Here is a 15,217-nt window from a genome sequence, read left to right on the forward strand (position 1 = left end):
ACACAGAGCTGCTGTGGCCTTACAGGTTTTCTTTTCAGAGTCCTGTAGTGAGTTTACCACAAACTTTGTTACTTATTTGTACCATAATTAAGACAGCAGTTCATGAAGCAAGTATATTTAAAGAATGTAACATGATTAAAACATTTGTCTTTATCAGATATATTTTTATGGGTGAGAAATACTCTTTCTTTTCCATCCATTGATAACCTTATAATAGCTGCAGTTTTCCATTTTCCATTAGTAAAGGTCTCTCTTTGCCATCAGTCTGCTCTGCCATGGAGAACACTTAATGGTTTCATGATTGACTCTACTTGATTTTGTTGACATTAAAAAGCATTGAAAGATTATCATTACTATTTGCTTTTGTTTGACAGTATAATGATGCTATCAGTACTGAAGAATACTAAGACTCCTGTGAAATTCTGGTTCTTGAAGAATTATTTGTCTCCCACATTTAAGGTTTGTTTCTCAGGGGGAAGGAGAAGATTCTTGTTAAGGAGATATGAATGGAATAATATACTTTTTACTGCTTCTATGTTATTTGTATGATTAAAAAATTTTCCTTTTGATTAGGTTTCCTTAATTCAGTTGCATATATTTTTAAAATTATTTATCTTAAGTGATCTCTACATCTAAAGTGGGGCTCAAACTGGTGATCCTAAGGTCAAGAGTCACACACACTTCCGACTAAGCCAGCCAGGCACCGCCAGTTGCATATTTCTGTGTTCATTGCAGACTGGATTATTTTGGAGGAATAGTTGTTATGATACCAAACACAAAATTCTGACCTTTTTGAAGCTTGGATAACATTGGAGGAGAATCTTTTGTGTTGATGAAATAACATTCTCTTCCTCTGAGCACATATATTATAAAGCACAATTAAGAAAGCATAGTGCTGGTTTCCTTTTTTTTTTTTTTTTTAAATTTTTTATTTATTTATGATAGTCATACAGAGAGAGAGAGAGAGAGGCAGAGACACAGGCAGAGGGAGAAGCAGGCTCCATGCACCGGGAGCCCGACGTGGGATTCGATCCCGGGTCTCCAGGATCGTGCCCTGGGCCAAAGGCAGGCGCCAAACCGCTGCGCCACCCAGGGTTCCCTTAGTGCTGGTTTCCAGTGAGGATGATTCATTCTATCATGAGCAACTAACTACCCACTGGTCTCTGGAAGTAATGTTCCCTTATGTGCAAAATGAAAACAAGACTTGGAAAGTTTTCTGCTTTATTTATATTAGTTAGTATTTGTTATCTAAATTGATTTATATATATCTTTTGGTTGTTATTGTTCTATAGAATTTGCTGAACAACTTTTAATGTATTCAGCAGTATCTTTCCTAGATAGGCAATTCGCTTCTGATCCTCTGAAGGTACTTATATTTAGGATCTGAAAGACTTAACATAAATTTGTTCAGAATATTTGGATTGGCCATGTTATTTCCTGGGTTAGGCATAGGTATGAGAAAGGCTTTAAATCAATCCCAAACAATGTTTTACTGAAATCATGTTTTGACAGTTTTTTCCCATAAAGCACACATATAAACACAAAAGCCCTTCATTGAAAGATTTGTCATTTCATGTGGTAATCAGAAGTCATAAAGAAATGGGGGTTTGACACATTATTCTGTATTCTTTTATGTAGTCGTAGGTAAGTCAGGGTCAGATTTCTGTATTAGACTGCTCTTACGGTAAATGTGTTTTACTTGTACCATAATCATGATGACTGATTTACATTATACAGTTGATTTTCTTCATCAAAATAAATGGTGGTTTGTTGTTTCCTATGTCCAAAAATAGGAGTTCATACCTTATATGGCAAGTGAATATAATTTCCAATATGAACTTGTTCAGTACAAATGGCCCCGGTGGCTTCATCAACAGACTGAGAAACAACGCATCATCTGGGGTTATAAGATCCTCTTCCTGGATGTGCTCTTCCCACTAGTTGTTGACAAATTCCTGTTTGTGGATGCTGATCAGGTAAGCTCTCTTATAAGCCAGATATAAACAGTTTGCATTAAGGGCATTAGACTTCCTTTTCATTTTTTAAATGATTTTTTTCTTTGTTTAAGATTTTATTTATTTATTCACAAGAGACACAGAAAGAGAGAGGCAGAGACACAGGCAGAGGGAGAGGCAGGCTCCCTCTGGGGAGCCTGATGTGGGACTTGATCCCAGGACCCCAGGACCACGACCTGAGCCAAAGGCAGAGGCTCAACCACTGAGCCACGCAGGTGCCCCTATTTTTCTAGTTACAGAAAAATACATGCTTATGATACATTATTTTAGGATATATGGAAAGTGACACCCAAATGTGATCATCTTTAAAGTTTGCATTTGATCTATCTCCTTTTCATCTTTTTTTTAATGCCTCTTTTGCACAGTTGTGATTACATCATGTATGCAGTTTTGTTTCTTACTTTATTTAACTAAAAACTAAACTAAAACTAAAAACTGGAAGATTGAGGTTTAACAGTACTTGCAATTATCTCCAATTTTTTACCCAAAAGCTAGGAGTTGTTGACATGGTTAAGAGAGGGGAAGCTCTAGTTGATAGATGCTTGGCCTTGATAATTTGGAAGTCTTCAGCTATTCTTCCCCGTGTCAAGATTTGACCTAAAAGGAACACACTTTGGTTTTAAAACCTACAAACTCAAAAAGTGTGATTATAATTCTCCTTTACAGCCTTCCCCCTTACCCTGATCTGGCTGAAATCTGAGGTAATCATCTGAATGGAAGTGATATATAATATGTGTAAAAGCTACACGGCCAGAAACTTCATCTACATCTTTGGAATTACCTGCCTCATCTGGCTCATGGTATCACAACTGGCTAGACCTGAAGCATGCTTTCTGGATTCTGATATAAGCACACTTACTCTTTATTGAGTACTTGATATGTGTCAGACATCTTTCCACATTTGTCCATAAATTGATTAACGTAATCCTGTGGGGTCTCCATTTTACAGATGAGGAAACTCAGTCATAGAGAGGCTAAGTAGTGTAAATTTGTTTTATTTCTGTCTTTTTGAATACTTAGAATACTGTGTGCCAGGCACCATACAAAATATCTTACATGTTAGTGATGGCAGTCAGCTAATCAGTAAGAATCTGGGTTTAGACTGAGTCTACCCATAGACCCTGTGCTATTAACCTCAGAGCTACCCTCTGTAATGTCTCAGTGAGGTAGTCTGTATTTTTTTTTTTAAGATTTTATTTATTTATTCATGAGAAACACAGGGAGAGAGAGGCAGAGACACAGGCAGAGGGAGAAGCAGGCTCCACACAGGGAGCCCGATGCGGGACTCGATCCCGGGACTCCAGGATCACGCCCTGGGCCAAAGGCAGGCGCTAAACCGCTGAGCCACCCAGGGATCCCGGTAGTCTGTATTTTAAAGAAACTGCTGTCTTTATGGCTGTTTAACAAATGACTTGTGGGGCATCTACATGTCTCAGTTTGTTAAGCGTCTGACTCTTGATTTTGGCTCAGGTAATGCTCTCATGGTCATGAGATGGAGCCCTGTGTTGGGCTCTGTGCTGGGCGTGAAGCCTGTTGAAGAGTCTCTCTCTTCCTTTCCCTCGCCCTTTGTATCTCTCTCTCTTGCATTCTCTGTTTCTCTCTCTCCCTTTCCCCTTTACCCCTACCCCTTTTCTCTCTCTTACCTTCTCCCTCTCCTTTTCTTCCTCTAAAACACTCAAAACAAAACAAAACAAAAAAAACCAAATGACTTGGGATCTTCTTTTCTCCAGATTGTACGAACAGATCTGAAAGAGTTAAGAGATTTCAACTTGGATGGTGCTCCTTATGGCTATACTCCCTTCTGTGATAGCCGGAAAGAAATGGATGGCTACAGGTTCTGGAAATCAGGGTACTGGGCCAGTCATTTGGCTGGGCGAAAGTATCATATCAGGTATTGAAAAAGCGATATTCCTAATGCTATTTGATTTTCTTTTCTTAAAAAATTTATTTTGCGTATTAGAAATTGTGAGTAGGTAATAAATTAATATGGTTCAGAAATAAAAATTATAAAAAATATGTCATGAAAAAGAATCTTCCCAGTCCTTTCTGTCTTCTAGTCAGTTCCCACTTCTATAACAGATAACCTCTTCTATTAATTTATATATATCCTTCCAGAACTTAGTTCTTACATAAACAACTAGACTTCTTTTTTACACAAAATAATACCATCATATTTACAGTTTTGTGCCTTGTTTTATTTAATATCTCTATTACATCTTATGTCAGTGAGTTGAGAGAGACCTTCCTTTACATCTACATATGATTCCAGTAGATATATGTTTTTTATGATCTTTTGCTGTGGCATATGTTGTTGCAGTGAATAATTAGGTACATCACTTAGTATATTTCAGACATATCTGTAGGACAGAATCCTAGAAGTAGAACTGCTAGAACAGACTGTGTAATGTTACATTATCTGCTCTGGGCCGGATGTGGTTTAGAAGATCTGGAAGGTCAGGGGATGTGTAGGTAGCAGCATTTACAGAGATATTTATCTCTGAGGTTTGGTGATTTATCCTTAGTTATGTTCTTGGTCCAGAAGATCCATAACACTGTGGGGATTTTTTCCTGCAACATTTAAGACATCAGGGTATCTTTGATGATTAGCTTTTATTACTTTATCTGCTGACATTTCATAGAAGTTGTCTTTTGTCAGAGATTTAAGGCAGCTAAGTAAGGAAGATAGTTGAATAAGGAGGAGTGACAAAGTGAGCTTGTGATGGCAGAATATGGATTTTGCAATAATTTCCTGAGCATCTTTGAAGAGGCACGTACTGACCCTGAGCTGTACCATGAGGCCATAGTTCACTTTTTCAAAGAGAGGCCAGGATGTTTACCTGGTGACTGTTATTTAGTGAGGTTACTTTTGATGCCACAATCCATGGTTATAACAAGTAGTTCTTCTCTATCCAGTGCACTGTATGTCGTGGATCTGAAGAAGTTTAGGAAAATAGCTGCTGGTGACAGACTCAGGGGACAGTACCAAGGTCTGAGTCAGGATCCTAACAGCCTCTCAAATCTTGATCAAGTAAGTGGCTATTTTTTTGGTTAATACTTTCAGTGATGGGTATGCAGTATTGTGTCAGGAATTATTTTCCTCTCTGTTCTCTCCTCTGTTAGGACAGTGTTTTGTTTCTTCGTGGAAAGGAATTGTGCAGTGTGTGCGTGTGTGACATTTTTATCTCTCCTGAAAGATGTCATAGTCATAGATGTCATAGATGTTGGTTTGGAAGGGAGATAGAAGGATGATGCGGCCTCTTCAAACCATTACCATATTTTTTAATATTGTACCCACGGTAATCTGATAAATTTGTTTCTTTGCCTGCTAGGAGCAATTTGTTTCTCTTTAGGAGCTAATTAGCAAGGATTCACTGTATCTAGTCTCACAATTTCAATTTCCCTTTTTTCTATGTCAAAAACCATGGGTTTTCTTAAGTTTAGCCAAATCAGTGCATTAGCTAAATATTTTTCAGAAGTGAGTTTATAGTTTGTTTTAGATACCTAGTTTCACATATTTTGTTTTGCATAAGTCTGATTTAAACATGTTAAAGCCTTTATTGTGATATATAGCATCTATGAAAGAAAGCATACAAAACAAAAATATACCAATATGTACATATTCACATGCATTAATTTCTTTGTGGAAATGCCTGTATGCCACCATCCAGTTCAAGAAATAGAACATTGCAAAAAAAGAAAAGAAAAAAGAAAAGAAAATAGAACATTGCTAACATCCCAGCAGCCACCCTTCTTCTCTAACAAAGGTGTCCAGCATCCTGACTTTTGTGGTAATCACCTCAATGCTTTATTTCTAAATTATTGCTTTAACATGTATCCTTAAATACTATAGATTGGTTTTGAATGGTTTTTTCCTCCCTACCTCAGTATCTTAAAATATGCACTCTTCTGAGCTAATTTCTTTTGTTCAACATTATGTCTGTACAATCCATCCATTTTGTTGTGTGTAGTGGTACAGTGCTTTGTTTATCCAATATTTGGGTTGTTTTCCATTTTTTGTCTTCCATGGATAATGCTGCTGTGATCATTCATGCAACTGTCTTGATGCACATGTACACATATTTCAGTTGTGTGTACAGCAACACATGGAATTACCAAGTCATCAGATTAGTGTATTTTTCTTTATTAGATTATCCTAAACAGTTTTCCAGAGTAGTTGTAATTTATGCTCCCACTAGCCATGTAAGAATTCCTATTGCTCATGTTTGACCAGTATTTATTGTCAGTCTATTAATTTGGTATATGTGAATCATTATCCTATGTGACTTTCATTTGGAGAGTTTTTTATGTTTATATTTAATATAATCATTAGTGAAGTAGAATTTACATCTGCCATTTAAATTTCCTTGTTACCTTTGCTATGTATTTTTGAGTTATTTTCTCAGTGGTTGTCTTGATGACTATCATTAACACTTTAACTTATGACAGTTTTTTAAGATTTTATTTATTTATTCATGATAGACACAGAGAGAGAGAGAGAGAGAGAGAGACGCAGAGACACAGGCAGAGGGAGAAGCAGGCTCCATGCAGGGAGCCCGATGCAGGACTTGATCCCGGGTCTGCAGGATCACACCCCAGGCTGAAGGCGGTGCTAAATCGCTGGGCCACCGGGGCTGCCCACTTATGATAATTTAGTTTGAGTTACTAATTACTTAATTTCAGTAGTATTCAAAAACTTTGTTCCTAAATAGCTGTGTTCCCCTCGTCCCCATACTTTATTATCATACAATTTTTATGTTTATACATCATATGCTCACCAACACAGATTTATAATTATTACTGTTTGGAATTGTTTTTAAATTGGGGGGGCAGGAACTCTTCATAAGAAATACATTGATATTATCTTTTATATTTACCTACATACCTTTACTGCTGCTTTTTATTTTTTCACGTGGATTTGAATTATTGTCTAGTGCCCTTCCGTTTCAGCCAGAAGACTCCCTATAATCTGTCTGATAGGATAGCCCTGGAGCTACAAACTCTTGAAGAATGTATAATTTTCTCCTTCATTGTTTTTTGATGAATAATTTTGCTAGATATAAAATTCTTGCCTGACAGTTTTTTTTTCCCCTTCTCATGTTTTTCTTTGAATCTATTGTTCCACAAATTCTTGGCCTCCATATTTTGTGATGAGAAGTTAGCATTAATCTTGAGAATCCCTTACCTGACAAGTCACTTTCTCTAGTCTTTTCTTTTGATGGTTTAATTATGATATAACTAGGTTGGATCTCTTCTGAATTTATCCTGTTTGAAATTCATTGAGCTTGTGTAGATTAAGATTTTTCACCAAATTTGGAACATTCTGTTTCTTTAAGTATTATTTCTACCTCTTTCTCTCTCCTCTTGGGACTGCCATTGTATGTGTTCATGTATTTATTTGATGGTTTCCCACAGTTCTCTGAGGCTCTGTTTAGTTTTCTTCATTCTTCTCTCTGCTTCTGGATAATCTCAAGACTGAATAATATCAATTGATTTATCTTCAGTTGACTGATTATTTTTTCTGCTGCTCAAATCTGTGGTTAAACCCATCTAGCAAATTTTCATTTAAATTATTGTTTTCCAGCAGTGTATTTCCTGCTTGGTTCTTTTGTATAATTTGTATCTCTTTATTATCAAATTTTTGAAACATCATTCTCATATTTTCCTTTAGTTCTATTTAGACATGGTTTCTTTTGTCCTATTTGAACATATTTAAGATACTTGATAAAGTCCTTGTGTTATAAATCCAATGTCTAGGCCACCAAAAGTATAGTTTCTATTGATTGTTTTTTACCCCTGTATATGGGTTTTATATATTTGGTATTTTGCAAGTCTCTTCATTTTTGTTGAAAACCGAACATTTCAAGTAATATAGTGTGGCAACTCTGGAAATCAGACTTTCCCCCTCCCCAGAGTTTGTTGCTGCTTATTGTAGTAGTAGTTGTTTTTGGAGTTCTAAACCATTTCTGTGAAGTCTGCATTTTTGGTTTGCTTGATTAGTTTAGTAGTCAGCTAAAATTGAACAGAGATTTCCATAAGTGTTCAGAACCACTAAGATTTGCATTCTTTGCCATCAGTCTCTGGGTGTATGTTGGAACATGTGCTCAACAGTCTGCTTTTGTTTCTATTTGTTACTGGTCTAGAATTGCAGTTGATTTTTGTATTCAGCTACCCTGCTAATCTTATATACTTTTGTCTTTTCTATATATGTAAGTGTATCATCTACAGATAATGGCTGTTTTACTTTTTCTTTTCCAATCTTATGTTAACAAAAACTTTTTTTTTCTCACTTTCACTATTTATTGGGACTTTTATAATGTTGAATAGAAATGTTGATAGTGGACATTCTTGACTCAAAATGATGAAAGCATTCAGCATTTCACCACTAAGTATAATGTTTGTTGTAGATGTTTTATAGATACCCATTATTCACATTGAGGAAGTTCTTTTTAGTCTTGGTTTGCTACTTTAAAAAAAAAAATCTTTTGTGTTAAATTTTGTTTTGGACATCTGCGATGATATGCTTTTCTCTTTTATTATAAATATAGTTAATTTTATACCTAAACCTAATTTCTGAATTATATAATCAAACTTGATCATGATTTATTATTTTTTTATATAGTCCTGGATTCTGGGGGTAAGTATTTATTTAAGAATTTTGCATTTATGTTTTTATGTGACATTAGCTTATAATATCTCTATCAGATTTTGGTATTGAGACTTAATGAAATGAGTTGGATTTTGTTTTTGTTTTCATTTACCTGTAACTGGTTTGTATAAGGTTGGCCTTATTTCTTGCTTAAATGCTTGGTCGAATTCACTAGTGAAGCCTCTAATTTCTTTGTGTTTAAATTATGATTCCAGTTTCTTTAATAGTTATGGGACTGTTGACATTTTCTATTACTTCTGTTATCACTGTTTTTGTTGTTTCTAAATTTCCTTAACATATTGTCATGAAATTGCTTTTACTATCCTTTCATTTTAAAAAACAATATAATTTATATATAGTGAAATGCTCAGATTTTAAGTACACTGTGTAATTAATTTTCTGATGATACACATAAGAAAATGTATATCCAGAGCCAGAATGCTTCCATTACTCCAGTTATCATTTTTAAAGTCCATAGGATCTATACTGGTATCTTCTCTTTCTCTTTTAAAAATTCCTGACATTGTTTATTGTGCTTTTTTTTCCTTTATCACCTCGCCAAGAATTAAAGAAGCATCTTTTAATGTGTTCCATCCTATCTATATGTTTCTTTTCTATTTCGCTGATTGTTCTTTATTGTTCTTACCTCTTTCTTTTATTTAATTTGATTTTTTTTCCTAATTTCTTGAGATAGGTGTTTAGTTCATAACTTTTAGTCTTTTCTAATATGTACATTTGAAAGGATCAGATGCTACCTCAGCAAAACTTGGTTGCATTCCGCATGTTTTATAGGAGTATTTTCCTTGACATTTGGTCATTTTAGAATTGCTTACATGGTTACTCTGCATTCTTTCCTGCATTTCTGGGCTTTCATATAGGATCATTTTCCTTCTGCCTAAAGAATATCATTTTATTTTCCTTAATGTAAGTTTACTAGTAACAATTTTTTTCTTTTTCTTTTTGTCTGTTAGTGTCTATTGTACTTACATTATTAGGTATAATTCATGTAACATAAAATTTCCCATTTTAATCATTTTTAACTATATAGTTTAGTGGCATTAAGTACATTCACACTGTTACAGCTAACCATCTCCAGAGCTTTTTATCATCTCCTCCTGAAACTCTGTAAACATTAGAGGATAACTCTCCCTTCTTTCCTCCCCCCAGCCCCTGGCAACCTCTATTCTATTTTGTATCTGTATGAATTTGCCTATTCTAGATACTTTCAGAATCATACAGTATTTTTCCTTTTTGTGCCTAGCTTATTTGCTTATTTCACTTTGTATACTATTTTCAAGTTTGTCTTCTTTCTTTCTTTCTTTCTTTCTTTCTTTCTTTCTTTCTTTCTTTCTTTCTTTCATTTATGAATGAATGAATGAATGAATGAGAGAGAGAGTCAGATACACAGGCAGAGGGAGAAGCAGGCTCTATGCAGGAAGCCTGATGTGGGACTCCATCCCAGGACTCCGGGATCATGCCGTGAGCCAAAGGCAGATGCTCAACTGTTGAGTCACCCAGGCGTCCCTATTTTCAAGTTTCATCCATGTCATAGCATCAGAATTTCCTTCTTGTTAAGATGGAAGAATATTCCATTTTATATTATATATATATATATATATATATATCCCATATTTTGTATATCTATTCATCTGTTGATGGATATTTGGCTTATTTTCAGCTTTTTGCTATTGTGAATAATGCTTTTGTAAACATTGGCATACAAGTATATGTTTGAGTCCCTGCTTCAGTTCTTTTTTGCATATACCCAGAAGTGGAATTTCTGGATCATATTGGTTGTTTGTTACAAGACAATGGAACACTGAGAACAAAGCTTCAAGGCATATAGTTGACTCAAAAACATGTGAGCTTCGTCCACTTGGGATCAAGCCCCAGGTGACAAGGTGGATTCAGAGCTTCCTTTATACAAAACTGTGAAGTATAAAACCACGCTCTATGATTAGTTAACTTTCAAGAGGCAGTAGTACCTTTTCTTAGAATTGTCCTCATGGAGGGAAGTCTAGGTGCAGGTTATTTGTGAATTTTAAGCTAAAATTTTTCAGGTGCTTATCATAGGTAGTTTGAGTCCTCTAAACTTTGTGGTTTTAAAAAACATCACAAATATGTTAGCTTCTCTAAGGTTTTTAGTAGACCCTTTCAGTTCTAAAAATTTGTGATTGGTATGTGATACGTAATGAGCAACTATCATCGCTAATTTGCTATTCATTCATTTAAATTTCTCCCAAAACTTTAGATTGTTGTTTTATTTTCTTTTTTACCAAACAGGATTTGCCCAATAACATGATCCATCAGGTGCCAATTAAATCACTCCCTCAAGAATGGCTTTGGTGTGAAACGTGGTGTGATGATGCCTCTAAGAAAAGGGCAAAAACGATAGATTTGGTAAGCTCTCTGTGATTCTTTTCTGCGTCCTAGTCCAGTGTGATTTACAACTAGATCGTTATTAACACAGAGAGAGAGTCTTACTTAGTGTTCTCTGTGGTTTTACAGTTGGGGCACTGCATCTTGTCTTACAGTAACATACATAGATTTCTGCTGCTTGCAGCAGGTAGCCAAGTCCTCTAGTGTCTGATGGGGCTGTTTTCACTAAAACCAGCAAAGTTACTACTTTTCTTACGGATTATCTCTGTGCCTTGTGATTTTACTACAAGAATTTTCTTTTCCTGCTTTCCTGTCACTCCCTACAACTTTGTAGAAGCTTTATGTGACCATGTTGCTTCTGCTCATCTGTCATTTGATTCCTCAGTGTTATTCTTTTTTGTTCAGTTGGGATTTATAACCCAGGAACAGACATACCTTTGAATTCTGGATAATGTGCCCTGTCTTTACCTTGGTTGAAGTATACGATTTGGTTTTTCACAGTGTAATAATCCAATGACCAAAGAGCCCAAGCTGGAAGCAGCTGTTCGAATTGTCCCAGAGTGGCAGGACTACGACCAGGAGATCAAGCAGCTACAGACCCGTTTCCAGAAGGAGAAAGAGACAGGAGTGCTGGACAAGGAGAAGACGACACAAGAGTCACGCTGGGAAGGTAGGTCCAACCTTCGGCCCTAGAGAAGTACTTATTTACGTTCCTGATTTGTGTTTATTGCAGAAACAGAATAATGAATAAAAGGAATCTCAGCACTTCTGTCCTGACGTCAACCAGTATATATTTTTATTTTCCTTTTTTAAATTGGCCTTCTAAATGGTATGTATTACCATTGTAATACATCGATTGTATTAATACAATCACTGTCCTCTTTTCTTTGCCTTTTTATTTATTTATTTATGTTTTTGAGAAAAGGTGCTTTTTTTGACTTGGTTTTGTTTTAAAAGATTTTATTTATTTATGAAAGATACAGAGATAGAGAGGCAGAGACATACGCAGAGGCAGAAGCAGGCTCCCCATGGAAAACCTGTTGTGGAACTCAATCCTGGGGCCCAGGATCACACCCTGAGCCAAAGGCAGATGCATGACCACTGAGCCACCCAGGCATCCCAAGAAAAGGTGCTTTAATTGAGATTATTGTTAGGTAGGCCTATGAGTTTTGTGATACATAAGACAAGCAGGGAGTCTTCTGGTGTGTTGTTGGCCTGTTTAGGCATAAGGTTCTAGGTCCTTCCCTCTATCTGACAAGCCCAGTGTTATTTTGGGGATCTCTTGTCTTATTCCTTGGCTTTTTATTAAATCTCTCCAGGCACTAGTAAATGAACACATCTAGGATCAAGACAAAGCACATATTGATGTGAAAAAAAATACTCTTTCAAAGAAGCATATTAGGGTGGAGGATAGAGTGTTTTTATTTAATTTAGGCTAAGAATAGAGGGACTAGGCTAAGATAGAGTGTTTTTATTTAATTTAGGCTAATTTAGGCTAAGAATAGCCGGGACTAAATGTTCATGTAATATTTTCCCTATGCTATATACATCTCAAATGGTATGCAGTTGGCAAAAATCATTAGAATACAAAAGTGACCTTTTGTAAACTATTAATAAGCTGAGATCTGGATTTTAAACATTTATTCAGCTCAAAACTAACTAAAGATCAATTACAGAACATGGATCTTGAGTGATTCACCCGAACATCCTGAAGGCTGTACCATGATGTTAAGTATCACGGCCGAGAGGCTGGATATTCAGCATAAAAATAATTAAAATTCAGTAGTGAAACCTAAAGGATTTCTGTCGATATGTAGATAAAGAATGTAGACAAACTGTTCAAATAAGAGAAGAACACAAATAATAAGTGAAGTTGAGGAAACAGTAATCACATTAAAGGAATCTGTCATTAAAATATATACTCCATTGAAAAAATATGTATATTGTTTCTGATAATGCCCTTTGTTGGTTGGGAGATGGTGAAGAAACTGCTCTGGGTCTACCTTGCTGGAGCTTTGTATATTAGAACAGCCCTTATTAAAAGCAATAATAAGGTGCCTGAGTGGCTCAGTTGGTGAAGTGTCTGACTCTTGATTTTGGCTCAGGGTTGTGAGATCGAGCCCACTGTCAGGCTCTGTGCTAGGTATGGAGGCTGCTTAAGATTCTCTCCCTCTCTCTCTCTGTGAGCTCCCCTCTTACCCTCTATTAAAAAAAGGAGGGAGATAATAAATTGGCTGTCAGAAACCATTAACATGTTTATTCCCTTGATAGTTCCTTTCTTGAGAATTTACCTTAAAGAAATAAGTCCACACAAGAAAAAAGTCATATACATGGAGAAATATATTATTTATAAACCAAAAGCATTAAAAACAGTTTAAACATCCAAGAGCTGCACTTTACTGTATAAAGTACATGAGCTGCACTTTTACTTAGGAAAATGTTTACATGTTAAGTGAAGAAAGAAGAATCCTGACTAAAAATATGTGCGTTTTTACCAGAAGTAAATATTGTATTTGTGAAAACAGTTCTGCTGGAGTAGGAGTATGCAGGTAGTGTCAGTGTTTTTAAAACCAAAAAGATCTTTATTTCTTTTTCAAAATACAATACACCAAACCAGAGCTCCTAAAAATTTTAAAAGAGAGATAAAATGGAGGTGGGGCTGTAATTAATAGGTTATAATACCAGAAAAGAAATCCAGTCTGTATTTTTGTAACTTAAAGATTGAACCATTTTATTTTCAATTGTCCTCTTTTTCCATAGGACCTCAGAAACGAGAAGAGTTATGATCTTCATTCACAAGCAGATAGGAAATTACACCATTTGAAAAACACTTTTTATATTAAATGCTAGTTTTTTTCTGATCTGTCTCTACAACTGCTGATAAACTGGCTGGGCAGGTGTGCCACACCTTTTGATTCTGAGCATTTGATTTTGACTTCTGCATACCAGTGGGCTCTGGATTTTTAGAGTTAAGGCTCTATTGGATTTGTACCTCATAGGAAGACAAGTGACTGATCTTTCGAGACTCTGTAAAGAGCAGTCTTCTGACCAGAAGGGAAAATGGCAAAGGCAACTGGAAGAAAATGAGTCCTGTGGTGACCACACCCAAGAGCACACACATGCTGCATCACCACAGGAAGCCAACCAGCCAGAGCAGCCACGTTCTTCCTTACCTCAGTTTACTGGCAGTGGAGCTCAGTCTGCAGTCTGCACTGTGGTGGCAGAAGCTTCTGTGTGGCAGAAGCTTTGTGCAAGGTTCACACACCTTGAGGTTTATGCCAGTGTGCTCCTGTGTCCTTTTGTTCTCTTCTCCAGCATTAAGTTGTCTAATTGAAACCCAACCAACAATCATGTGTCTTTGGAGTTGGCTCGGGACAGATTAATTTGGGGACAGGATGGGGTGGGTTGGGGTGAAGGTGGGGAACATAGCAGAAGTAGGAGGACTCTGGGGTGTTTGAGGGGAAATGAGGAAAACAGAAATTGACCATTCTCTTTTATAAACCATCAGTACCATGTGACTAATTTGAAATGAAAACATGATTCTTAATCCCCTCCCAACCCCAGTAAACTTTTTAGATAATTGTTTTGTAAACAATTTTTGTATTTGTGAAGGTCTGCTTTTTCTTCCCACTTTCTAAAAAAAAAAAAAAAAAGTCTGTTATGATTTCCTTACTGGATACAGCCATAGCGAGCCCCTCTGGTGATCCATCTCGCAGGGCTCAGGGCTCCCTCAGAAAGGTCATTGCATCATTCATCCCTCTGCTTCCTGGGGAAGGGATTGTCTCTTTCAGACCCAGGCAAAGCTGGCTTGACTTCTCTGTGAGGAAATCCCAGAGCTGAGAACAGGAGAGATGTTGAACTGGAGAGATGTTAATTTGTTTCTCTACACTGTTCTATATTCCTTTTAGTTGAGCCTGTGGGTTGCCTTTGGTTTGCTGAAATTGCTGGTATGCCACCTCTTCTGATTGCACAAAATCACACCTTGAAGGTGTGTTGGCCCTTTAGTCCCTGCTTTTAGTGTCTTTGCTTTAGCAACCCAGAACAGTCCTTCTGGAAAAGCCTCTCCTGGTAAGTAGACAGTGTGGGGAGGCACCCACAAGGGAGTCTTCTGGTGTGGTGTTGGGCTGCATGGGTGTGAGGCTCTGGGTTCCTTCCCTCCATCTGCCCAGGCTGCAGA

The 15,217-nt window shown here is 36.5% G+C and overlaps 1 protein-coding gene across 4 annotated transcripts in view; it reads left to right on the plus strand.

The window, feature by feature from the left end:
• Positions 1–14,621, plus strand: part of UGGT1 (UDP-glucose glycoprotein glucosyltransferase 1) — a 115,038-nt gene extending 100,417 nt beyond the window's left edge. For all 4 annotated transcript variants that reach the window (XM_055316058.1, XM_055316056.1, XM_055316055.1 and 1 more), the window contains 7 exons: positions 375–459; positions 1,794–1,976; positions 3,746–3,906; positions 4,929–5,043; positions 10,945–11,061; positions 11,542–11,710; positions 13,801–14,621. In XM_055316058.1, coding sequence (XP_055172033.1) covers positions 375–459; positions 1,794–1,976; positions 3,746–3,906; positions 4,929–5,043; positions 10,945–11,061; positions 11,542–11,710; positions 13,801–13,826 — 856 coding nt within the window. In that variant the 3' untranslated portion in view covers positions 13,827–14,621. The remainder of the gene's footprint in view (positions 1–374; positions 460–1,793; positions 1,977–3,745; positions 3,907–4,928; positions 5,044–10,944; positions 11,062–11,541; positions 11,711–13,800) is intronic.
• Positions 14,622–15,217: the final 596 nt, after the last annotated feature.

The sequence above is a fragment of the Nyctereutes procyonoides genome, unplaced genomic scaffold (genome assembly GCF_905146905.1).
Source record: "Nyctereutes procyonoides isolate TBG_1078 unplaced genomic scaffold, NYPRO_anot_genome, whole genome shotgun sequence".
NCBI lineage: Eukaryota > Metazoa > Chordata > Mammalia > Carnivora > Canidae > Nyctereutes > Nyctereutes procyonoides.